Source organism: Hemicordylus capensis, chromosome 3, assembly GCF_027244095.1.
Source record: "Hemicordylus capensis ecotype Gifberg chromosome 3, rHemCap1.1.pri, whole genome shotgun sequence".
NCBI lineage: Eukaryota > Metazoa > Chordata > Lepidosauria > Squamata > Cordylidae > Hemicordylus > Hemicordylus capensis.
The window spans coordinates 47,863,243-47,889,024 of NC_069659.1; the positions used below are offsets into that span (position 1 = coordinate 47,863,243).

The 25,782-nt window shown below is 44.4% G+C and overlaps 1 protein-coding gene across 3 annotated transcripts in view; it reads left to right on the forward strand.

The window, feature by feature from the left end:
- Positions 1-23,750: 23,750 nt before the first annotated feature.
- Positions 23,751-25,782, forward strand: part of LSAMP (limbic system associated membrane protein) — a 699,205-nt gene continuing 697,173 nt past the window's right edge. Inside the window, exons 1-2 of one of the 3 annotated variants that reach the window (XM_053312266.1) lie at positions 23,751-23,817; positions 25,195-25,273. In XM_053312266.1, the coding sequence (XP_053168241.1) occupies positions 23,766-23,817; positions 25,195-25,273 (131 nt within the window). In that variant the 5' untranslated portion in view covers positions 23,751-23,765. Of the gene's footprint in view, positions 23,818-24,474; positions 25,274-25,782 lie in introns of those variants that run through there. The other 2 variants (XM_053312265.1, XM_053312267.1) reach the window with 2 other exon arrangements.

Here is a 25,782-nt window from a genome sequence, read left to right on the forward strand (position 1 = left end):
GATGTTCTGCAATGAGCTAGGGCCCCATCCCCAAAGGCGGAATACATGAGTCTCCCGTCAGGGTAGTGACCACAACAAGCCCTGCTTAGCTCCAGCAAGGTGGCCACATTGTGTACCCTTAGACCATGCTCTGGGACCACTGCTGCACAGGCAGATGGGTTCCACTCCTATGAATGCCTGCATAATGAATGTCTATGAATGTCTGCAGCTGGGGAGAGTGCTCCCATTGTTCTCAATGGAAGTACCATTGCTGCTTGTAACTGCAGTAGCATGGATCTTTGTTATATATCATTGCAAGCAGCACAGGCAGGGACTCCTCCCAACCTCCAATTTTTGTGTGGTATGTAAGCCATTGTGGTGTTTTGGGGCATTCTGGGAAAAGATTGCAGCCCTCACAGAGACCACCATATTTTTGCCCTGGAGTATCCTGGAACAACACTATGATTGAGCATTCTGGATTGCATAGGGCCTGTTTCACATATATATTGAACATTTAGCTGCTGGGGCCATGCTGGCATTGAGGTGATGTGGCCAGAAGCCATAGCATCAGTTTCTTCTCATGTGGTCACTAAATGCATGAGAGGAAATTCCAGAAAAGACCGTACATGTAAATGGAACCTACATAAGCTTATCCACATGTGTACAAGTCACCCTCGTTATTCAAGGGGTTTCCATTCTGGCCTACAACCATGGATAACAAAATTGTGGATACTGAAACCTTAAGTCAATGGGGATTGGAAGGTTATTTATTTATTTGATTGATTGATTGATTGATTGATATACTGCCCTTCCTAAAGTGGCTCAGGGCAGTTTACACTAAAATCAAAAATAGATAATTAAAATAAAAACCCAATTAAAAGCAGATTAAAATCACAATCAAGCACCAATTAAAAGCAGATTAAAATCACAATTAAAACTAAGTATCATTAAAAGCCAGGCTAAAAAGATGGGGCTATAAGGCTCTCCTGAAAACCTCCAAGGAAGACAATCCTCTTATAGCCACAGGGAGTGTGTTGCACAACCTAGGGGTGACAACAAAGAAGACCGTATCCCAAGTTGTCACCAGATGAACCAGTGGAACCTGAAGACAGACCCCTCCTGATGATCTCAATGAGCAGTGGGGATCTTTTAGAGCAGAGCTGCTCAACTTCAGCCTTCCTGCAGATGTTGGCCTACAATTCCCATAATTCCTGGCTATTGGCCACTGTGGCTGCAGATTATGGGAGTTGTAGTTCAAAAACAGCTGGGGAGCCTAAGTTGAGCAGGCCTGTTTTAGAGAAAGGTGCTCTCTCAGGTAACCCGGACCTAAGCCATTCAGGGCTTTAAAGGTAATAACCAGCACTTTGTACTTTGCCTGGAAACATATCAGCAGCCAGTGTAACAGTGTAAGCATGGGCATAATATGGATACCCCAAAGATTAGGTCCATAAGCCCAGGAAAATGACTGAAAAATCACCAAAAAGACAAGATAAAACTGAAATAAGCATGGAGCACAGCACTGTACCTTGGCCACCTCAGCTCTCCTGCTATCCCATTCTCAAGGTCCTGCAACAATGCACCCCAGCTTCTCCAGTAATACGTAATCATGATGTTTCCTCACCCCACTGCTGATGTCCAGCACTGCTGACGTTACAGCACTTACCCTTTGGCCTGATTGGTTGGTAGGTTGGCCAAAGAGGCAGCACAAAATTAAACCCAATTCAAGTAAACACACAGAGGGTAGTGTGTACGAATCAAGGAAGGAGAGGAGAATCAATTTTTAATGGATAATTAAAATCTTTTTTATTTTTTTATTTAAATTGAATTTTAATTGCAATTTAATTTAAATAATACAGTACTGTAGTTCTCAAAATTAAAATTATTTTTAATATGAAAATTTTCATTAAAAATAAAATTTCATCACAATTGAAATTATAAAAGCGATAATTAGCATCTTATGAGGGCAGCACCATGCTGCAAGAGGCTCAAGAAAATGTCTCCAAAAGTTCCAGAGCTGCAGGGAGGGCGTGGGCTAAGGATACCCAATGCTGCCAAATGCTACCCAAAATGGCTTTTAGAAGCACAAAAAACTCTATACATGAAGAACAAAGCACTAGGGATGTGCACGGAATCAGCGATGGCCACTTCAAGGGTGTATGTGTTACCTTTAAGGAGCAGGGAGGGTGATCTTAACCCACCCCTTGCCGTGTTTTCCCCATGGGTGAAGTGATTAAAAAAGGTTCCGCGGGGCAGCAGCATACCTTCTTGCCACCCCTCTGCGCATCAGACCGGAAGTGCCCGGTGCATGTGAGTGTGTGCGACATGTACTGTGCATAACGAGGTCGGGTATATATTGCCTTACTGCAGATAGGTGAAACTATGAGTGCCAAAACTGAGGGTAATGAGGACCACCTGTATGATTAAGTATGCATCTGCATAAAGGAACGTTCTTAATTATGTGGATAAGCCTTTGCAGATACAATTTATACATGTACAGGGTCTGTTCTGACAGTCTACTGAACATTCATAGATTGAGGGTGGGACTTGCCTCCATAGAGCCATTTCCCCCCACTCTGCACGTTCCGTCTACACCACTGATTGTATGAAAAGGCTATTGTTGGCTGTTAATAGCTTGCCTGACTTGACTTCTGATGGCTGGTGTTCAATGAGTAATGACAAGAAGAGAGGGCTCTTTTTAATTACAGCACATTAAGTTACTGAAAGTTTTCCTGGCGAGGTGTTATGTGTCCATGTTCTTCCTGAATTGACTGCTGAAGGGACTGTTTAAAATTTAAAACCTCCTACTTGGATGCCTCTTGTGGAATACAGATTGGTCCACATTCAAACACGAGACCCTCATTGCAGCACAGTTCTTTCCAACCAAAGTGCACTTTTATCCCCATAGTTGCCTATTATAATCCCTCCCCTCTCTCTCTCCATCCCCCCGCTGCCACCACAGTGCGGCCTTCTTGTGGATCTCAGTGTTTGCTTTCTGGAAACAACCTTCCAAGTCCCTCTGTTGCTTGTGAAAGAAATTGTGACCATGCTGAAAAGGGCATTTTGATGACAGGGGTCCTTATGCCATTAATTTGGGGGGGGGGGCAGGGAGGTATAGCTCAGTGGAGGAGAGCATGAAGAAAGGCCCAGGTTCAGTCCCTGGCATCTCCTGGTAAAGTAAGGCAAGACCCCAGTCTGAAATTTCGGAGAGCAACTGCCTGGCAGTGTAGAGCAGGGATTTCCAGTTATGGGTCCTCAGATGCTGTTGGACTACAACTCCCATAATTCCCAGCCACAATGACCCTACTGTGGCTGGAGGTGATGAGAGTCGTAATCCAAAAACATCTGGGGAGCCAAGGTTTGGAAAACCTTGTCTTGGGCAAGGAGGACATCAGTCTGAGGAAGAGGGAAATGCTTCTTTAGAAGGGACCCCTTCCGTGGATGAAGAGCCCATATCCTCTCGCACGGGGGATACTCCTCTGGGGGGTGGGGGCCTCCTTGTGGTCAGTGATTCGATCATTAGAGGGTTAGAGAGATGGGATTGTGATCCGCGTGTTGACCGCACGGTGACTTGCCTGCCTGGTGCGAAGGTTGCGGACATTACGCAGCGTCTAGACAGGCTCCTAGGCAGTGCTGGGGAGGAGACAGCTGTCGTGGTGCACGTTGGCACCAACAATGTGGGGAAATGTAGTCAGGAGGTCCTGGAAGCCAAATTTAGGCTGATAGGTAGTGTATTGAAGTCCTGGACCCCCGAGGTAGCATTCTCAGAAATGCTACCTGTTCTACGCGCAGGTACAGTGAGACAGGCAGAGCTGAGGGGTTTCAATGTGTGGATGAGACATTGGTGCCTGGAAGAGGGGTTTAGATTTGTTAGGCACTGGGACACATTTTGGGGCAAGCAACACCTGTACAAAAGGGACAGGCTGAACTTGAACCATGATGGAACCAGACTGCTGGCACTTAAAATCAAAAAGGTTGCAGAGCAGCTTTTAAAATGACACCTGGGGAACAGCTGACAGGAGCTGGGCAGTATCCCGTTTGGCAAAAGCCATCTCTTAAAGTGTGAGGGTGCAATGAATTCAGATAAAACAGAAGGGGACAGTGCAGAACCACATAAAGAGCAGACAGGAGCCTGTGCCAGCAGGTCAAAGAGTCAAAAGAAAGATAGCATATATCAGGTGAGAGATTCAGCACATAGGTGCATATATGCCAATGCCAGAAGCCTCCAAGTCAAGATGGGTGAGCTGGAGTGCTTGGTTGCTAACGCAGAAATAGATATAGTGGGCATAACAGAAACATGGTGGAACAGTGAGAACCAGTGGGACACAGTCATCCCTGGGTATAAACTCTACAGAAAGGACAGGGAGGGGCGCATTGGAGGTGGAGTAGCACTGTATGTTAAAGAAGGGATAGAATCTAACAAGCTTGAAAACCTAGGTGGACTGGAGTCCTCCTCAGAAACCCTGTGGGTGACTATACAAGGCCGGAAAGAGAACGTGCTACTGGGGACGTGCTATCGCCCTCCAGATCAAAACACCGACAGTGACTGGGAGTTGCAGGAAGAAATCAGGGAGGCATCAAGGAGAGGCAGGGCTGTAATTATGGATGACTTCAATTACCCACACATAGACTGGGTAAATTCACAGTCAGGTCAGGACAAAGAGGTCAAATTTCTAGATACACTAAATGACTGTGCCCTAGAACAGTTGGTCATGGAACCGACTATAGAGAAGGCGACCTTGGACCTAATTCTGAGTGACACCCAGGACCTGGTGTGTGACGTCAGTGTCATCGACCCTTTAGGGTACAGTGACCACAGTGCCATCAAATTCAGCATACATGCAGGGAGAGAATCACCAAGGATGTCTAACATGGACATTTTGAATTTCAGAAGAGGAAACTTCTCCAAAATGAGGAGTATGGTGAAAAGAAAGCTGAAAGGGAAATCCAGGAGAGTCACTTCACTCCAGAGTGCATGGAGTTTACTCAAAACCACAATACTAGAAGCCCAGTTAGATTGTATACCCAAAAGGAGGAAAGATACCACTATGTCCAGGAGGATGCCAGCATGGCTCATGGATACTGTCAAAGAAGCCATAAAAGGGAAGAAGACTTCCTTCCGAAATTGGGAGGCCTGTCCAAACGAAGAGAACAGAAAGGAACACAAATTCTGGCAAAAGAAATGCAAGGTGAAAATAAGGGAGGCAAAAAGAGAGTTTGAGGAACATTTAGCCAAAAGTATCAAGGGGAATAACAAAAACTTCTTTAAGTACATCAGAAGCAGGAAACCTGCCAGGGAAGTGGTTGGGCCATTAGACAATGACGGAGGGAAAGGGATTATTAAGGAGGATATGGAGGTTGCATAGAAGCTGAATGAGTTCTTTGCATCTGTCTTCATGGCAGAGGACACTGAGCATATACCTGTTCCTGAACCAGGCTTTTTAGGGATGGAGGCTAGAGAGCTGAATCAGATAGTAGTGACAAGAGATGATGTACTAAACTGTCTGGAAAAACTGAAAGCTAACAAATCACCAGGGACGGATGGCATCCATCCAAGAGTCCTCAAAGAACTCAAACATGAAATTGCTGACCTCCTTGCTAAAAATTTCAATTTATCCCTGAAATCGGGCTCTGTACCAGAGGACTGGAGAGTAGCAAATGTAACACCAATTTTCAAAAAGGGATCCAGGGGCGATCCGGGAAATTACAGGCCAGTTAGCCTAATGTCCGTTCTAGGCAAATTGATGGAAAGCATCCTCAAAGATAAAATTGTAAAGCACCTAGAAGAACAGGCCCTGCTGGGAGTGAGCCAGCATGGCTTCCACAAAGGTAAGTCTTGCCTCACCAACTTTTTGGACTTCCTTGAGGGTGTCAATGACTGTGTGGATCAAGGTGATCCAGTTGACATAGTCTACCTGGACTTCCAAACAGCTTTTGACAAAGTTCCTCATCAAAGACTCCTGAGGAAACTTATCAGTCATGGGATAAGGGGACAGGTACATGTGTGGATTGCAAACTGGCTGAAAGAAAGGAAACAGAGGGTAGGTATAAATGGAGAGTTTTCACAATGGAGGGAAGTAAGAAGTGGGGTCCCCCAGGGATCTGTACTTGGACCGGTGCTTTTTAATTTATTCATAAATGATCTAGAAACAGGGGTAAGTAGCGAAGTGGCCAAATTTGCAGATGATACCAAACTCTTTCGGGTAGTGAAATCCAAAACGGATTGTGAGCGGCTCCAAAAGGATCTCTCCAAAGTGTGGGAGTGGGCGACAAAATGGCAAATGCAGTTCAATGTTAGCAAGTATAAAGTGATGCACATTGGGACAAAAAACCTCAACTTCAAGTATATGCTTAGGATCCGAGCTGTCTGTGACTGACCAGGAGAGGGATTTTGGGGTCGTGGTGGACAGCTCATTGAAAGTGTCAACTCAATGTGTGGCAGCTGTGAAAAAGACAAATTCAATGCTAGGGATCATTAGAAAGGGGATTGAAAATAAAACAGCTAATATTATAATGCCCTTATACAAAATTATGGTGTGCCCACACTTGGAGTACTGCGTACAATTCTGATCACCACATCTTTAAAAGGACATTGTTGAACTGGAAAAGGTGTAGAAGAGGGCAACCAAGATGATCAGAGGCCTAGAGCACCTTTCTTATGATACAAGACTACAACACCTGGGGCTTTTTAGCTTAAAAAAAAGATGACTACGGGGAGATCTGATAGAGGTCTATAAAATCATGCGTGGTTTGGAGAATTTGGAGAGAGATAAATTATTTTCCCTCTCACACAACACTAGAACCAGGGGTCACTCCATAAAATTGATTGCCAGGAGGTCTAGGACCAACAAACAGAAGTACTTTTTCACACAACGCGTGATCCACTTGTGGAACTCTCTGCCACAGGACGTAGTGACAGCCAACAACCTGGATGGCTTTAAGAGGGGTTTGGATAACTTCATGGAGGAGAGGTCCATCAATGGCTACTAGTCGGAGGGCTGTGGGCCACCTCCAGTCTCAAACGGCAGGATGGCTCTGAGAACCAGTTGCAGGGGAGTAATGGCAGGAGAGAGGGCACGCCCTCAACTCCTGCCTGTGGCTTCCAGCAGCATCTGGTAGGCCACTGTGCGAAACAGGATGCTGGACTAGATGGGCCTTGGGCCTGATCCAGCAGGGCTGTTCTTATGTTCTTATGACCTGATGGAGCAATGGTCAATTCAGTATAAGGCAACTTCATATGGTTAACAGCTTTAGGGCAAGCAGAAATCTCAAAAAGTGATGCTTTCCTCATTGCTTTATCTCCATATTGAATCAAGTTGCACCTATTGAACTACTGCCTGTTGCTGAAGAAGCAGAACAAGAAGTAAAATACTGGTGTTCCAAGACAAAAGGACCAAGATGTATTGTTCATTTTTTAAATCTTAGCAGATGATTTTGGGGACTGAAATACTGAGCTGCAGTCCTCTACAACCCTATTTTGTGAGTCCTGTTGAGATCATGAGGACTTACTCCTGCGGAGGGTCGGGGGGATGGGAGTGCAGAGGATTGCTGCCAAGGTTTTGTAATAACAGCATTTGACCAGCTAATATGTAGTCCAGCTGAAGGCAGTAAAGGCTTTCGTTGCTGTGAGTTTGTTCAGTATTTTAAAGCCTGACCAATGGCAGTTCCTGTATTTCTACTCCTTCGTCTTTCCTGCATTCTTGCTTTGGAGTTCCGTTTTGCTGATAAATGCCTTCTCCCTGAACTGCTCATTGAGACGAGATAATTGTACATAGTCACTTATCCTGAGATAATAAACCTCTCCCTATCTTCAGGCTTAGATTTGTTTATGTGTGACCAGGGGGGTAAATCTAAAGTTGAAACAAATTAAAAGTGAGAGAAAGAGCTGTATGTTCCTTCTATATCTCTGGTTTTCACCTTAAGGTAACTGGCTAGTAAACAATGTTGGGAAAAGTTCGCACTTAAACAGTAATCACTCAAGCATCTTGCTGGCCGCTGTTGGAAGCACAGTGTTGGGCTAGATGCAGTCGCCTCAGGTGCAGTCACAAGGAGGGGCACAGGGGATGGCCTGTGAGAGCCAGAGTGCTGTAGTGGTTAGAGTGCTGGACTAGGAATGGGGAGACCCGAGTTCAAATTTCTGTTCAGCCATGAAACTCACTGGGTTACTCTGGGCCAGTCACCTATCTTTCAGCCTAACCAACCTCACCTGCCTCCAAGGAGTTGTGAGGCTCCTTTGATTAAGAATGGGATAAAAGTAAAAACAAACAATAAATAAATGGCAAGTTCCAGAGCTCTGCCACCGGGGGCACCATCCCACCGGCCTATCTGCTGCCCGCTGCCCCCATTCTCCCTCACCCTACTGTGGCATGCTGTTCATTTTCCCTCCCTTGACCCTCTAAAGTGCATCAACTGGAGGGAGCTCCATGCCATTCGACTTGCGCTGCTAGCTTTCCAGTCGTCAATTCGCAAGCGTCATGTCTTAATAAAAACAGACAACACTACCGCAAAGGCGCGTGTGAACCGGCCAGGAGAGGGATCTCCTGTGTCACATTTTAAACTGTGTCACATTTTACTCCTCTCCCTTCCCCACCCCCAGCCCAATGCTGCCTCAGCAGCATGGCTTGAGAATGCTGATCATCCACCTGGGAGTGGAGAGTGTCAGGCAGCAAAATGTTTTGGACCATCCCTGAGCTTGATGGACCGTTGGTCCATTCTGTCCAACAAGTGAGTTCTTACACGCTTCATTCATGGTAGGATGTGGGGGAAACAGCAGTTACCAAAAATAAATGAAATAATAAAGGCAGAGTAATTAAACAAAAATGAAGGATGGAGAAGAAAATATCCCAGACACAGAGCCTTGGGTACTTAGGGCTTTATGCAAAGAATATCTCTGTGAGGAGCCTGTAGTACAGTTTGTTTCTCTCTTCTTTAACTCTTGACATCCCAAATGTGGCTATTCATTCCAAGACATTCCAAATGTCCCTATTCATAATAAGAAATGGGAGATGAGATTGTGGATTTTGAGGGGGGGAACTCCATATGACCTTGACAACAGTCACAGCATCCCTGATTTGTGTGTGTTTGTGTGTTTGAAACAGATGCTTGTCACCAGGTGTGAGGTGGATTGGCAAATTCTGGGATAATGACGGAGGTTGTGATTAGCATTAATATTTGTATAATTTAATATGTAATTAGCAAATGTTGCAATTCCAGACAAAGACACATTGGCAAAACTCAGAGGAAAGGGAATTTGCTCTTTCTCACTTGATTTATGATTGGCTCAGAATTCATTCAAAATATGATAAAATATAAGTTAAGAGAGATATAAATTTGAGAACATTTGTCTCTTGCGATGTTGTCTACGTCTTTGTATATTCTACTGGATAACCGGCAGGAAAGAATATGCCAAGGGTTGAACCCATTGTATGGAACATTTTCTTTGCAGTTACAAATAATTTATTCATTCATTCATTCATTCATTCATTCATTTAGGATATTTCTACACCGCCCAAAACTTGCATGACTGGGAGGTTTACAATTAAAATCATTTAAAACATCAAATCAATTAACAATTAAATCATTTAAAACATTAACAACATTTAAAAACCATTTTTAAAAAAATACATTAACTGTTAGGTGAAATGTTGAAACATAATGCACCATTGTATGATAAAATCTACTTGGCTTGACTTCATCATGTGAAACATGAGTCAACAAGTAATTCTAAGTAGAACAAATTGAACCTATTTTCTGCTGCTTTCAGCATCCAAGACATGTTCAGGTTTTAGAATGAAATCCATTCCATAGTATTTGATTACTATTCTTGGAAATTTGTTTGCCACTGGTAGTTGTTTTTTTAAAATACAGTTTTAAAGAGAGGAGCTGCTTATAATGTGCAAGACTGCTTTTGTGTGGTGTCCCTCAGGGCTCCGTATTGTCTCTTATGTAGTAGTAGTAGTAGTAGTAGTAGTACTACTACTACTACTACTACTCTTATGTTGTCTAACATCTACATGAAACCGCTGGGAGATATTATCAGGAGATTTGGTGCAGGGTGCTATCAGTATGCTGATGACACCCAAATCTACTTCTCCATGTCAGCATCATTGGGAGAGGGCATTACTTCCCTAAATGCCTGCCTGAAGGCAGTAATGGGCTGGATGAGGGATAACAAACTGAGACTGAATCCAGATAAGATGGAGGTACTCATTGTGCGGGGTCGAAACTTGGGAGATGAGTTTGATCTGCCTGTTCTGGATGGGGTCACATTTCCCCGGAAGGAACAGGTATGCACTCTGGGGGTGTTTCTGGATCCGAACCTCTCCCTGGTCTCCCAGGTTGAGGCAGTGCCAGAAGTGCCTTCTATCAGCTTTGGCTGATATGCCAGCTGCATCTGTTTCTTGAGATAAATGACCTCAGAACAGTGGTACATATGCTGGTAACCTCCAGACTGAATTACTGCAATGTGCTCTATGTGGGGCTGCCCTTGTGTGTGGTCTGGAAACTACAGCTGGTTCAGAATGCAGCAGCCAGGTTGGTCTCTGGGTCATCTTGGAGAGACCATATTACTCCTGTATTGAAAGATCTACACTGGCTGCCAATAAGTTTCTGGGCAAAATACAAGGTTGTGGTTATAACCTATAAAGCCCTAAATAGCTTGGGCCTTGGGTATTTAAGAGAACATCTTCTTCATTATGAACCCCACCACCCATTGAGATCATCAGGAGGGGTCTGTCTTCAGTTGCCACCAGCTCATTTGGTGACTACTCGGGGACAGACCTTCTCCACTGCTGCCCCAAAGCTTTGGAACGTGTTCTCTGCTGAAATAAGAGCTTCTCCATCTCTGACAACTTTTAAAAAGTCTTTAAAGACTCAACTATTCACCCAGGCTTTTAATTAGATTTTGTTTTAAAACTTTTAACATCATTTTAAAATGTTTTAAATTTTAAATTGTTGTCAGGGTTTAACTTTTACTATATCATTTATTTTGTTTTAACTACTGTTTTAAGTTTTTTGTTGTAATTTATTTTAACTAACGTTTTAACTTTTTGTTTGTTTGATTGTTGTAAACCACCCAGAGACGTGAGTTTTGGACGGGATAGAAATGTGTTAAATAAATAAATAAATACATAAATTCCTTGATATGAAAATTGGAGCTATAAATTGGAGCTGATAATACAAAGAGTGTGTGTGTGTGTGTGTGTGTGTGTGTGTGTGTGTGTGTGTGTAAAGGCCAAAATCAATAATAGAGGGAAGCACAACCTAAAAGCTTCGACAACTCGCAGGAAAAAATGCTATATCTGTTTTCACCACTGCCATTCCTAGCTGAAAGAAATCCTCTTTTGCCTCTTTCCTGTTGTTCTTCACCTCATCTCTCCTAACAAAAATACAAGCCTGGACAAGTGTCCTGTTTTTCTCCTTGAAAATCAACTCATCTTATAAATGTTTTTTGGGTTGCTTTTTTAAAATCATAAACACCATCTCAAACTGCAGAACTATTGTGAGCTTTTTCAGCATCTGAAATTGAGGTAGGTCATAGTTTCAGCGGGACCTCACCAATATTTTATGTACAAATTCATCTATCAGACTGTCATACTTAAGGCTTTTTGACAGTTCACTTTCTACTGATACCATTTAAAAAATCCAGAGAGTCATTTCCTTGGCTCATCGGACACCTTAGAGAGCTCTGTGGAAACTGCTATAATGGGTAAACTCAAGGAAATTCACAGTACTACAGTCTTGTGCTGCCTTTTCCATTCAGAAAAACGTATTTTACAGTGGCAAATGAATATATAGCCTGTTTCATTTCAGCAAGGCATTGCAGCTTTTTCATCCGTTACTAATAGACAATATCAAAATAGCCTTTTGGGGTCTGTTGCCATTTGTTTGGAAGAGCCAGCCTTAGCCACTTTGAATAGGCTAGTGAAAAAGCATTCTGCGATATTTAAGAACTCCCCCACACAATTCACTTTTTAGCCTACTTTCCTTAAGGAAAGCTTATGAGATCACACAGCATTCTCTCTCTCTCTCTCTCTCTCTGTGGTGTGTATGTGTGTCCCTATCAACTTTGCAATTCCAGCACCAATATGAACCAGATTTGCCACAGTTGTAGTGAGTGACACATTGGGATGGCTCAGGGGCATCGTTTGTAATGATGTCACCCAAACCGACTCAATATGGTGGATGCATGAATGTTTGAGGTGCAAGTCGGCTAACTTGTGAACCACCTAATCAATTTAAACATAATTTTCTACAGGTGTAGGGACACTTAGGTGCGGCTCAAGGGCATGTGTGGTGATGTCATCCACCCCAGTTCAAGATGGTGGACATGTGAACACGTAATGCTGAAGTGGTAATTATCAGTTAAGATTATAGTGAAAGGCAAGTAGGCAGATTAGTTCTTACCAGAACAACTTGTAGAACCATTTGATTGATTGATTGATTGATTTTTACATTATATTCCACTCTTCCTCTAAGGAGCCCAGAGCTTATATATGGACTTGTCCAGAGGTGCGTGAGTAAGAATGAATGAGAAGCATCTTTGTGTGCTAAAGATCTTGTGTGTCAAAGACCTGTCTCAACCTGATAGGAATTTTGCATTAGAAGGACATTACACATTTGTTCCAAGAACTTTGATGGCTTTATAAAGCTTCTAGAGCATTCCTGAAAGTTCTGGTTATGTAAGTTCAAGGTTATTTCTAACCTTGGAGCTGGTGCGCTCACCCTAAATACATGTGGCAATGTCCAATATGTCATACACCAGTCTCCAAGTTCAATAAACATTGCTGTCTTTTACCATAAGTCCTTGTTTGGACTAGCTTTTTAAAGGTCATGGTAAAGCTACAATGGGATCATTTTGGCATACAACTGTCAAGATATGAGAAGGATTTTGCTATATACTGTGTCTGTTCTGATCCCCTGCGCAAAGGTGGGCTAACGTGGATGCATCTGAAATGTTCAAAACACACAGTGGCTGGTGATATTTTTGCTGAACAGAGAAGTCATTCTCTGACCAATGGAAAATGCACTCAGATCTTTGTGTTCTGTTTTGCCATCTCAGGATCTACCAACAGAGCTTCAGATTATGTAACCAAGAAGGCTACCACATTTTGCAAAATAAGAAAATTTGATTCTCAGGATCCTGCTTGAGCTACTGAATTGCATGTTAGAAGACATATTCTATGTTACTTGATTATTATTGCCAGACAAATTTCTAGGATCCCTGACCTTTGTTACAATAGAATAGGTAAAGATAGGAACAAAAAAGTTAAAGGATGGTTTTGAAGAAATATCTAGCTTTAAGTAGGACTGGAAAGATGAGCAAGATAATATAGGCAGACTGCATCCTTGACCCAGAACTTTGCCTTTAGAGCTGACAGAACACACAACTCTGTTACCCTCATTTCTTCTTCTTCACCAGAGGATCTTCTGATCTTGCAAGTGAATTCGCCTGTTCTTTTCAGAGAATAATCAGTGTGCTTAGAAAAATGCATCTTAGGGCCCAACCAGATGTTATGTTAAATGCATGGTGGAATCCTGTGCTTCTCCTCTCCATTTGTTTTTTAGCTAACAGCAATCATAAGGACAGACCCAGACCTGTTGAAACAGCGGCTTTGCAGACAAATAGCCAGGGGTATCTCCCCCGTGAAGTGAACCCGGGCCTTTGAGGTGGTGGCAGAATATGCCTCTGCTGCCCCCACACCCCTTCCCTCCCACCGTTGTTGTTGGTTGGCCCTGGATTGGAGCTGACATGACCCCACCCTGTCGCTAGCCCCACCCATGCTTGCCCAGTCCAGCTGTTGCTCTTTGCAGAATGGATTGCCGCCACCACACACCTAAAGGGAAACTGTCTGGGCGTCTCCACTTTAAGCTGCCAGCAGAGGCAGCAGCAGCATTCTCCTCCCTCTAAGCATGGGAAGGAGGGTTGAAATGAGGGAGGAGAGACCTGCTGCTGCCACTACTAGCTGAATACAAGGCATGGGGTTCAATAAGTGATTTGAACATCATGTCCAGTTTGGACTTTTTTTAAAAAAAAGGGGGGGGGAGTTCAAGCAGAGACTGGAAAAGGCAATTGCAGATAGCTGAACAAAGAACAGCAGCAGATGAGAGCCAGAATGTGACAGTATGGATGTAGAAAGGATGTGTGGATCATTCTGAGGAGAGAGAAGTGGCAGAACACTGCAATAGGTTTGAACTGGGTACATGAGTGTCCATTGAATCATATTTTGCAATTAATAGGAAAGCGACTGCAATAATCTCAAGGGGTGGCAGAAGGATTTTTCTTGTGGTCATGAGGGCTCTTACTTGGGTTAGGATGATGGGGTTGTCTAAAACATCCAGTCAAGGTTGGGACACATTGTAGTAATGCTGCACCCTGAAAAAAAGGATTTTAAAAATATCTCCCTTGCCTTGAAGTGCTCCTAATAGTTGTTCCTCTTCCGTTTGTTTCTCAAGGAGGTTGCTTCTTTTTTGCAACTTCCATCCCAATCTAGTTTTCTTCTGATTACTCACTTTTTGGAGAGGGAGGAATTGCTGGAGGCTTGCACTTCTAGGGATTATGTTGTGACCAAAACAGCAAGGTAATTTTTAGTCTTCTGCCTTCCCTTGAGAGGAGGAGAATTTTCTTGCCATTTGTATTTCCATCTGGCATTCAATAGTTACCGGAACCTGCGGAAAGCTTTTATTGCCTTATTTCGTCTTGCAGAGCCCTCCCTTATTCTCCATATAAAACATATTGATGCCGTTTTCTATGAAGTACACCCTAAATATATTTAACTAGGCATTAAATTTAGATTTAACAGGATAGTAACTGCCTCCTAAGTAAATACTCTGAGATAAGGAAATATTTAGCCAGATTTAGCAGTTGTGTGGCAGATGTTACTCGGATTGCATAATTGTTAATCTCTGACAAATATGTTTTCTTTACTCCACTGGTATTTAATTAACATATAATAACTCTTATTAACTGCAAATGAACAGCTCACATGCTGTTGTGGGAAGAGGTATGCACTACTGCCTGATATAGTAGGTTGTTTCAGACGGTATTCAACTTCTCACAGTGACAAGCTTCATCCCAGCTATGAGTTTCTTCACAATATTGTCCTTGTCAAGGTCATCTTGGACAAGGGAGGAGAAAGCTTCATTATGAACATAGCATATCATTGCACAGGGATCTCCACAGACCGAGCTGCTTCCCAGAAGTGTCTCCAAGGACAACAGTGCTACAAATTAGAGGGGGAGGGGTGATACAGTTAAAACACTGGGAAGATTTGAAATTCCAGTTTTGGCACTGGATTCATATGAACGAAACTGGGACAGAGGGATGGCCCCAGCATTGTACAACTGATATTAGGAGAAGCTGTGGATGCTGGATTTGGGGTGTGTGCAAGTGTATATCAAGGATTAGAATACCTATTTTGATTTCAGTACATGTGTGGGAAAGTGCTACAAAATGACGTTGGAAAGCAGGGACAAAGCAAGGTTGGAGTGGACCCTGGGACAAAAAGGAAAGAAGGACTCCCTCAGGGCTTCTGCCTTCTTCACCTCCCTCCCCCCCCTCCCCAATATCTTTGCTGCAGAAGAATGGTAAGGGCATGGTGAAAATCAAAATATTCTTGGCATGTCCTGCTCCTAGGGAAATAATGTCACACACTCCCCCCACACTCAGACACTTACACACACACACTTTTATGTGCATGCATTCATCCCCTTAGCATTCCATTCCCTCCAATCACCTCATAAATTCACAGAACATCAGCTACACTCCTGCCCTTCTTCCTCACCGTTTCACACACTCTCTACCCTTCTCTCTATCTTGCACGCATGCACACCAGTCAAAGTTTCCCATTGGAAATTGAGTCCAGATTTCACCCTAGAAGCCCAGTTGCTAAGGAATGTTTGGAGTGGGGAAGCAGAGAGATTATTATGGTTTTGCCCTGCTCTTTTTAATGAGGCCAGAATTCAAAAATGGCCCCTAAACTAAATCTGAGCACTAGCCAACCAGTCAGCAAGAAAGGAGAGGCAGGGAGGGGCACTGACTGATACTCTCTCCCTTCTCACTTGAAGCCTCTCACTTGAAGCCAAGGCAAGTTCTTTCATCAGGAGCCAGCAGTATGCCAGTGAGACAGGAAAGGGAAAGAGCAAATTGTCACAAAGCAGCAGCCCCATTCTTAGGAGCCTAGATGCATTTAACCATCCTGCTCCATATATAGCTATTCCCTGGCTGGGGATCTATACTACTACTACTACTGATGATGATGATGATGATTTAAAAATAATTAATTAATTTTATTTGTTATTCACCCCATAACAAATTGTTCTCTGGGGGGCTCACAACACAGCATTAACGTCAAATAAAAACATATCACAAATTAAAGTACAACAGACCGAAGGGGGGTGGGTGGACAAAATACAAAATACAATACAAAACCATTTAAAATGTTTTGAAATCAGTTTTTAAAATAAAATTTAAAAATCAATATTTAAAAGGCTTGAATGAACAAAAAGGTCTTTATATAAAAGAACAAAGTGATGAAGCCAGGCAAACCTCACTGGGAAGACTATTTCATAAATGGGTTGCAGCCGCCGAAAAGGCCTCTCCCTAGTAGCCACCAGCTTCAACTCATTTGGCAGAGGCACTTGGAGAGGGCCTCCAAAGTTCTTAAGGAGGCCCTGCTCCAAGTGACCCTGTCAAACTTTTGAAATTCTTTCAATTTAAAATGGTGTGTATGGAAATCCTCCTCGTTTCAAAATTCAGATTCAGGGGATAAAGATTTCCCATTCATAACATTATATGTTGCAATATAATTCTCTCATACAAGAGCTATGTGAGAAAGGAAGCAGGAAATGTTTAGCTGAGAGGGTCCAAAATATTTGCAACATGTTTTCCAATAATTACACAATTTTTCCATTCTGCTTGACAAAGAAACCTGTGAAATGTTTACATATTCTTCCATCAAGAAGACACTAGTTCAGTATAAAATACAATCTGACATGGGAGAAATGCATTCTAAACCAGACAGCCAAAGCAGAATATGCATCACCATCCATGGCCACCAGTTGTTATGTGTCACTAAAGCTGGATCAAGACCATTGCTTGCCTGTTTTATTTTGTATCTCTTATAGTGGGGAGCAAACATGGCAGTAACTCTGCATATCACGTGATTACAAGTGGCCAGAGGTGTACCTAGGTAATTTTGGAGCTTGGAGACTTACCTATCCAGCCTTGCCGGCTGCAAGTCAGGCATCGTCCCCCCTACACACACCTTGACACATGCAGTATTTTTAACACGTGGTTTCTTGAGCAGGGGCAGATTAAGCTTTTTGCCGCCCATAGGCAAAAAAGCTTTTGCCGCCCTTGTACCTTAAATAAAAAAGGGTTGCCTATGTTTTAATAAGGTAAAAGTGGGGGACCTTCTCCTTGCCCATTCCACCCTTGCTGTGGCCACCACCACCCACAGAGAGGGGCGGCAAAATTTGAGGAGGGGCAAAATTTGCTGCTCCTCAAATTTTGCCACTGTAGGCAAATGCCTACAATGCCTCTCCATTAATCCACCACTGTTAATTAATCCACAGGGCACAAACAGCAACTGAACTCACAAGAATGTAAGACTATAAAACAGGTATATTTATGCAAATATGCCTCAGCAGAAACATTTCAACAACTTCCCACATGTTTCTTTCCTCACTCCCCACTCTGTCTCTAAAGCATAGGTCATGCTCAGCACGCGGCACAGGTCACAGTCATGCTTGACTGCCTGGCGCAGTGCGGGCCATCAGCACAGTGACCACACAACCCACGGCAGACTAAAGAGGATGGGTGGGGCAGAAGTCCAGGGGTAAGAGCACTTCTGCAAGTGGCCTGTGTAGTTTCCTGTTTTTAATCTTAATCTGCCATCATTCACCCAGGTTATCCCTTACTCTTTAACAGTATCATACATAAACACTGGTAAAGGGCAGCAACTAAAGTACAGTAACCATGACACATTGGATATTAATGTATTGGAAAACTTAAAAAAAAATAACCTTGAAAAGGAGTGACTGACATGAGGGAAACTTGTCCTTTCAATAATTTTCTTCATCAGCAGCCTATATATATATATATATATATATATATATATATATATATATATATATATATTTCCATTGGAAAATTAATAATCAGGATTTGAGATTTCCTATTCTCCCCCCCCCGCCACACACACACACACACTTCACATTTTTTTAAATCCTAGTCATAGTCATATTCTAGACTCTGTTATCCTGTTAAAGCCATCCCTGGGTACCTCTGCCTCATATGTGTGAGGAACGGGAAAGGAGGATGTCACTGCTGATTGAGCCATCATCACAGGCTAACTATCCCTACTTTCTTGCTTAATTAAGCTCCTTCCTTGTGATTTGATGCTGATGGTGCGTGAGCTGCTACGCGAATGCTCTTTGGGTCAAGTCTGCAAAGCTGCTGCAAGGATCTGGGGCTCAGCTGCTGGTGCTGGCATTTGGGGAAGAGGACAGACTGAGCATTCACACTGCAGGCAACTCAATGCCATCATTGTCTCCACTCCAATTAGATCTTCATAGACCAGGGGCACAGAAGAAAGAGTGAGAGAGAGGAAGGGCTGGTCTGAGGGTGCGGTGAGGAATGCTTTCTCTGGGGAAGGAAAGTCCAAGAGGAAGAAAAGAGCAATGGCTGAGCCTGAAATGTTAATTGCCAAGAAGAATGTCCCCCTTTTCATCAAAGGGGATAATGATTTCAGACTGTTCTGTCAGAATTTTGGTGACAGCATCCCCTCATAACCCACCCCCACACACCATTTACTATCTCCCCGCCCCCCACCATTTCTTAGATCATTTTTGCTTATAAAACTTTGAAAATATTACAATAAGGAAAGGTATTCGAAGATCTAGATAACATTGTTTGCAGTTACATTTCAGGAAGATTTCCTGGTATCTGTTAATCACAGATCAACATCATGCAGAACACAGTAAAGTCAGAAAACTGGGGATGGGGACTGGAGAAAGAGAAGTAAGCATAGGGACATCAGAAGCTGCCTTATACTGAGTCAGACCATTGGTCCAGAACCAAATGGTCCATTGGCTCTACATTGTCTACACTGACTGGCAGTGGCTCTTCATGGTTTCATGCAGGAGTCTCTCTCAGCCCTACCTAGAGATGCCAGGAATAGAATCTGGGATCTTTTGCATGCAAAACAGGTGCTCTGCCACTGAGTTTTTAAAGGTGGGAGTTCATTGGAGTGGAAATGAAACGAGAGCTCCATTTCTAGAGGTTTTGTTCAGATATTCTGTTGTACTACTTTCAGGAGTTTTAGTCCCTCATGGTCTGTGTTCATATGAGCAATATGAAAGTTCACATCCCTTGACTGTGCCAGCTTCTGCAACTTGTAAGCTAGTTCAGATCTTTGATGATATCTGTAGCTGCAGTGCTATCTACACAATACACAGAATGAGGAAGTTGGCTAAGATTATAGAGTTCTGGATTGTACCACTTTAGATGGCAGGTGGGGGTTCATATTTCTTGATGCTCCTCCACATAAGTGCTTGCTGCATGTATTAAACCAGAATGCCAAGGGGAGAGTTATGCTAAAGTTTTCATTTTGATCAGCTTTTTATGTGGAGATTATTAAAAACATGTTCCCCACCTGTAGTCCAAAGTAGGGAAGTCTAGATTTCTTTGTCCTTAGGCCACCACCTCATGCTGCACGCCATGTAGAAAGGTTATGAGTGCTGACGTACACAAAGCATTGCATGTGCCAATGGTTTCAAATGACAAGATGTTTTGTTCACATGTTATGTTCAACACTCGTATAATGAGTGTACACTGTACACAGGTAGTTACAGATCTGTACACAGATACAGTCATTCACATGTTATGCTGAATGCAAGTATAGGAAGTACACTTCCTATCTGTATCATGCATTGAAAGGCCTGTGTCCAGATTCACTTTTAAAATGAACACAGGTACAGTCATTCACACAGACACATGTATGAGTGTACAGACATCTGTACACTTGTATAGCATAATGTTTGAATCGTGCTTTGCTCAGGCATTCATTCTATAAATTATTATTAGGCATTCCCCTAAATGTGTGAGAGTGCAAACATTTCAGGTAAACCAGAAAGGGACAGAGTAGAACCAGGAGTTGAGCAGATGGAAAAACATGACAGCTGGTCAAAAAGGTCACACAACAGTAAGGGAGATAGAACATGCCAATGCCAGGTAAGAGACTCCACATATAAGTGTTTATATACCAATGCCAGAAGCCTCTGAGCCAAGATGGGAGAACTGGAGTGCTTGGTTGCTAATGAAAACATAGATATAGTGAGCATAATGGAAACCTGGTGGAATGGTGGGAACCAGTGGGACACTGTTATTCCTTGCTACAAACTCTACAGAAAGGACATGGAGGGGAGGAATGGGGATAGAGTTGCACTGTATATTAAAGGGATAGAATCCAACAAGTTAGAAAAGCTAGGAAGACCGGAGTCCTCCACAGAATTATTATGGGTGACAATACAAGGACTGAAAGGAAATGTGTTACTAGGGGTGTACTATCACTCTCTGGATCAAAAGGCTGAGAGTGAGTTGGAGTTGGAGAAGCAAATTAGAGAGGTATCAAAGTGAGAGAGAGAGAGAGAGAGAGAGAGAGAGAGAGAGAGAGAGAGAGAGAGCTATAATAATGGGTGATTTCAATTACCTTCATCTAGACTGGGCAAATTCACATGTGGGTATTGACAGAGAGGCCAGATTTCTAGACATGCTAAATGACTGTGCCTTAGGACAGTTGGCCCCAAAACCAACCAGAGAGAAGGCGAGCTTGGATGTAATCCTGAGTGGTGTCCATGACCAGATGCGAGATGTCGGAGTTGCAGAACCATTGGGGAATAGTGACCATAGTGTGTGATCCAATTCAGCTTATATGTGAGTAGAGCACTGCCAGCGAAGTTCAACACAGATGCATTGGACTTCAGAAGAGGAAATTTCTCAAAGATGATGGGATTGATAAAAGGGAAGTTGAAAGGGAAAGTTAGGGAGGTCAAATCATTCCAGAAAGCATGGAACCTATTCAAAACCACAAGAATAGAAGCACAGTTGGAATGTATACCAAGAAGGAGGAAAGGTGTTACTAATTTCAGGAGGATGCCAGCATGGCTAACAAGCAGAATCAGGGAAACTATAAAAGTGAGGAAGACTTCCTTCAGAAAATGGAAGTCCTGCCCAAATGAAGAGAGCAGAAAGGAACATAAACTCTGTCAAAAGAAATGCAAAGGGACAATAAGGGATGCAAAAAGAGAATTTGAGGCGCATATAGCTAGAAACATCAAGGGGAGGAGATTGCAGAGAGGCTGAATGAGGTTTTTGCATCTGTCTTCACCACAGAGAATCCTGACCATATACCCACTCCAGAACTGAGCTTCTCAGGCTTGGAGGTTGAAGAACTGGGCCAATTTGAGAGAACTGGGCCAATTTGAGGCTCTAAACTGTCTTGAAAAACTAAAAATTAACAACTCACCAAGGCCAGATGGCATCTTCCCAAGAGTTCTGAAGGAATTCAAATGTGAAAATGTTGATCTCCTAGTAAAAATATGTGCCTTGTCCCTACAATCAGGCTCTGTACTAGAGAACTGGAAAGTAGCTAATGTAACTCCAGTTTTCAAAAAGGGATTCAGAAGGGATCTGGAAAATTACAGGCCAGTTAGCTTAGGTTCAGAGTCAGGTAAATGGATGGACAGCATACTTAAAGACAAAGTTGTTAAATATATAGAACAGACCTTGCTGAAGGAGAACCAGCATGGCTTCTGCAAGGGCAAGTCTTGCCTCACTAAGCTTTTGGAGTTCTTTGAGAATGTCAGCAGGCATGTGGATAAGGTAATCCAGTTGACATAGTATACTTTTGACAAAGTTCCCCACCAAGGGCTCTTGAGCAAACTTAGCAGTCATGGGATAAGGGTACAAGTTCATGTGTGGATTGGTAACTGGTTGAAGGACAGGAAACAGAGGGTAGGGATAAATGAACAGATTTCACAATGGAGGGAAGTAAGATGTGGGGTCCCCCAGGAATCTGAACTGGGACCAGTTCTCTTTAATTTGCTCATAAATGATCTAGAAGTTGGGGTAAGCAGTGAAGTGGCCAGATTTGCAGGCAGGATTGTATATATCAGGAGTGGATGATTTCAAAGAACCCATGCTCCCCAGCTCCTGAGCACCCCCCGCAGCTCTAACCCTCCCTATTTTCTACATTATCTCGCTCACTCTGAGGGGCCCCTGGGAAGAGGGGAGAACCTGGGCCCCCTCTCCCCTAGCTACACCCCTGTTTACAGATTATACTAAACTATTTAGGGTAGTGAAATTCAAAACATTGTGAGGAGCTCCAAAAGGATCTCTCCAAACTGGGTGAGTAAGCGACAGAATGGCAAATGTGGTTCAGTGTAAGCAAGTGTAAAGTGGTGCATATTGGGGCAAAACCCCCAACTTCACATATACACTGATATACGCTGTCAGTGACTTTCCAGGAGAGAGATCTTGGGGTTGTGGTGGACTTGTGTAGTGTAGACTTATGCGCAGCAGCTGTGAAGAAGGCAAATTCCATGCTAGGGATCATTAGGAAGGGAATTAAAAATTAAAATCCTAATATTGTAATGTGTATACAATGTGTATACAAATCTATGCATCCACATTTGGAATATTGTGTGCAGTTCTGATCACTGTATCTTAAGGACACTGTAGAACTGGAAAAGGTGCAGAAGAAGACAACCAAGATGTTCAGGGGCCTGGAGCACTTTCCTTATCAGGCACGGCTACAGCATCTGGGACTTTTTAGTTCGGAAAAGAGACGACTACGGAGAGACATTATAGAAATATATAAATTTATGCATGGAGTAGAGAGTGAACAGAGATAAATTTTTATTCCTTTCTCAGAACTCTAGAACCAGGGGTCATCCCATGAAACTGAAGGCCAGTAATTTTAGGAGCAATATAAGCAAGCTCTTTTCCACACAGCGCACAATTAATCTATGGAATTCTCTGCCACAGGATGTGGCGATAGCCACTAGCTTGGATGGCTTTAAAAGGGGCTTAGAAAAATTCATGGAGGACAGGTCTATCAATGGCTGCTAGTCTGGTGGCTATAGGCTACTTCCAGCCTCAGAGGCAAGGTGCCTCTGAATACTAGTTGCAGGGGAGCAACAGCAGGAGAGGGGGCATGGAGGGCATGCCTGTAGGCTTCTCAGAGGCATCTGCTGGACCACTGTGCGAAACAGAATTGGGGTTGGGGTCTGATCCAGCAGGGCTGTTCTTATTTGGGTGGAATGAATGGAGGGTGGAACTGAGGTCACATTTGCTAGCCCTGCTCTTGAGCACCATATGTTCATAGGTCCTGTGTGCATAAAACATATGCTCAACTAAATGCAGGCCTCCCATACATCTGATTTGTACCCTCAATTTTTCCAACTAAGGGATCCAGCACCAACAGCCTATGTACATTTGGGCGCAGTTCCCAACGATTACACGGAGTCTGATTTCACCCCTGGTTTCTCGTACCCTCTCCAAATATTCATGCACACTACTCTTTTCTACCCCTCCCCCACATCCATTCATTCTTATCCATAACAAATGGCTGAGCAGAGCTTCTGACTACTGTTGTGCTCATGACGCCACTTCCTCCACCCTCCTGGCAATACCCTCCTTACATCAAACTGCTTATCTGACTTATTTGCCCAAAGCAGTTTGGCATGCTTTGCTGGTCATCACATGTGGCAGTACAATGCAAAATTGAATGCTTCTACATTCTAATGAAGGCCTCACACAACCCAGTTGCTATGGGCAGAGTGCGTCTATGGGGGGGAGAAGGATTATGGGTGGGCACCATGAGCACAATGATTATCTTATGATCTGACTTTTCTTTCTTTCTTTCTTTCTCTTTCTTTGTGTGCATTGCCCTTCCCTTTAGCCGCCCTTACTCAGAGTCCTCTTTCCTTTTATTTTCCTCCTGTCCTGCCTAATTCCCCTCATTCTGCGTTGGCCAGCCTCTTCCTCGCCCCCCCTCCCCCGATGCAGACAGCCAACTTCCAGCCTTCTGCTTCTCCCTCCCCGCCCCCACCCGCTCCCCAGGCCGCCTTCTCTCCCTTTCCGTCCCTTTCCCCTAACTGCCTGCCTCCAGCAGCCCCTCTGGCTGGAGGGGTTCGGCCAGGCCTCAGATGAAGCTGTTGTCGTGACAACCTAAAGGAGCATCAGTCTTTGATCAGGGCGGGCGGGCGGGCTGCTGCTGAAGGGGGCAGTTGTGTGAAGCTGCCAGGAGTTACGGGGTTGGGGGTGGAAGACAGACAGAGGCGACGGGAGAGCCTGAAAAAGGCGGGAGTGCCTGCTGCACAAGAGTCAGCCGGAGAGGAGACCCCTTTCCCCTCCTCCAGTGCCGAGGTTGTTTGACTAGCGCGCCTCTCTCCCTCCCTCCCCACTCTCGCCCCCCCCTCCCATCCTTCCTCGCTCGCTCCGCCTGGGAAAGTGGGTTAGGAAGGGAGCCGAGCGCTCAGAGACTGCTCAGCCGCTCGTCCGAGCAGGAGCATCCACACGCCAGAGAAGAGGAGGAGGAGAAGGAGGAGGCGGTGGTGGTGGCGGCGGCGGCTGGAAAAGTCCCAGCCCCTCGCCTCAGGGGGGCTCGCTTGCCCTTTTGGAGCCCTTCAGGACTGCGTGCTGGTTTTGGCGTCGTCTCCCTCCCAGCCCCTCGGTGGCTTCCCCCCGCTTTTTTGCGCCACTTCTCTCCCGCGTTCGTTTGTCCCTCCGCCCGGGTTGTTTGGGGAGAGACTTTGTGCAACAACCCCGACACCGATACCCCCCAACAAGAGACTTCGGTTTCCAATCCTCAGGCAGGAGTCGTAAGAGAGAAGCCGCCAAAGAGGAGCCAGAGCGCGCGGAGAGCTCTGCCCAGCTCGAGAGGCAGAGTTGGACGTTCTTGTTTATGATTTGGCTCTCCCGATCGCTGGTGGGAGGTTTTCCTCTCTCCTCCTGGCCGGCGTCCCCCTCCTGCTCCGCTTCCCTGGTCGGGGTGTAAATCCCCATCCTCCTCCACGCCCCGAGCGAGCGAGCGCGAGCGAGCGAGAGCGAGGAAAGTCCATCCTCTGCAACTCCAGCCATGGTGGGAAGGGCTCAGCCCGATCGGAGACAATTCCCGCTGGTCCTACTGAGATTGCTCTGCCTTCTCCCTACAGGGCTGCCGGTCCGCAGCGTGGATTATAACCGAGGCACCGACAACATCACCGTGAGGCAAGGGGACACAGCCATCCTCAGGTAGGGGGCGATCGGCCAACTTTTGTTTTTCTTTTTGCGATCCTCGTGCCTCTCGCTCGATGCTCCCGAACTGTAGTGGGAGGGGGGACGACTCGTCGCGCTCTCTATGTGTATGTGTGAATGTATCTATGGTATGGCATAAGTTGGCGTGGAGAGGATTCGGATTCGGGTTCATCGACACCACAAGCATCCGACACCCCCGCGCCCCGGATTCATAGGGATGTGAGCCCCTCGCCCTCCCCGAATACCAGACATCCCAGTCGACACAAACTCTTTGTCTTTCTAATTATCCAATATAAATTGTGTGGCTACGATTTATTGATCGATCTGTTTTTCTCGGGGCGGGGGGGGGAGGATCATATGTTTATCAAAAGAGGACCGTTATAAGGAGACAGTCGGCCTTAAGGCTGCAATCCTAAGCACACTTACTAGAGAGTAAGGCCCATTAGGCACAGTGTTTACTTTTCCAAGTAAACATACACAAGGTTGCAGTGCCAATATATGGCCAA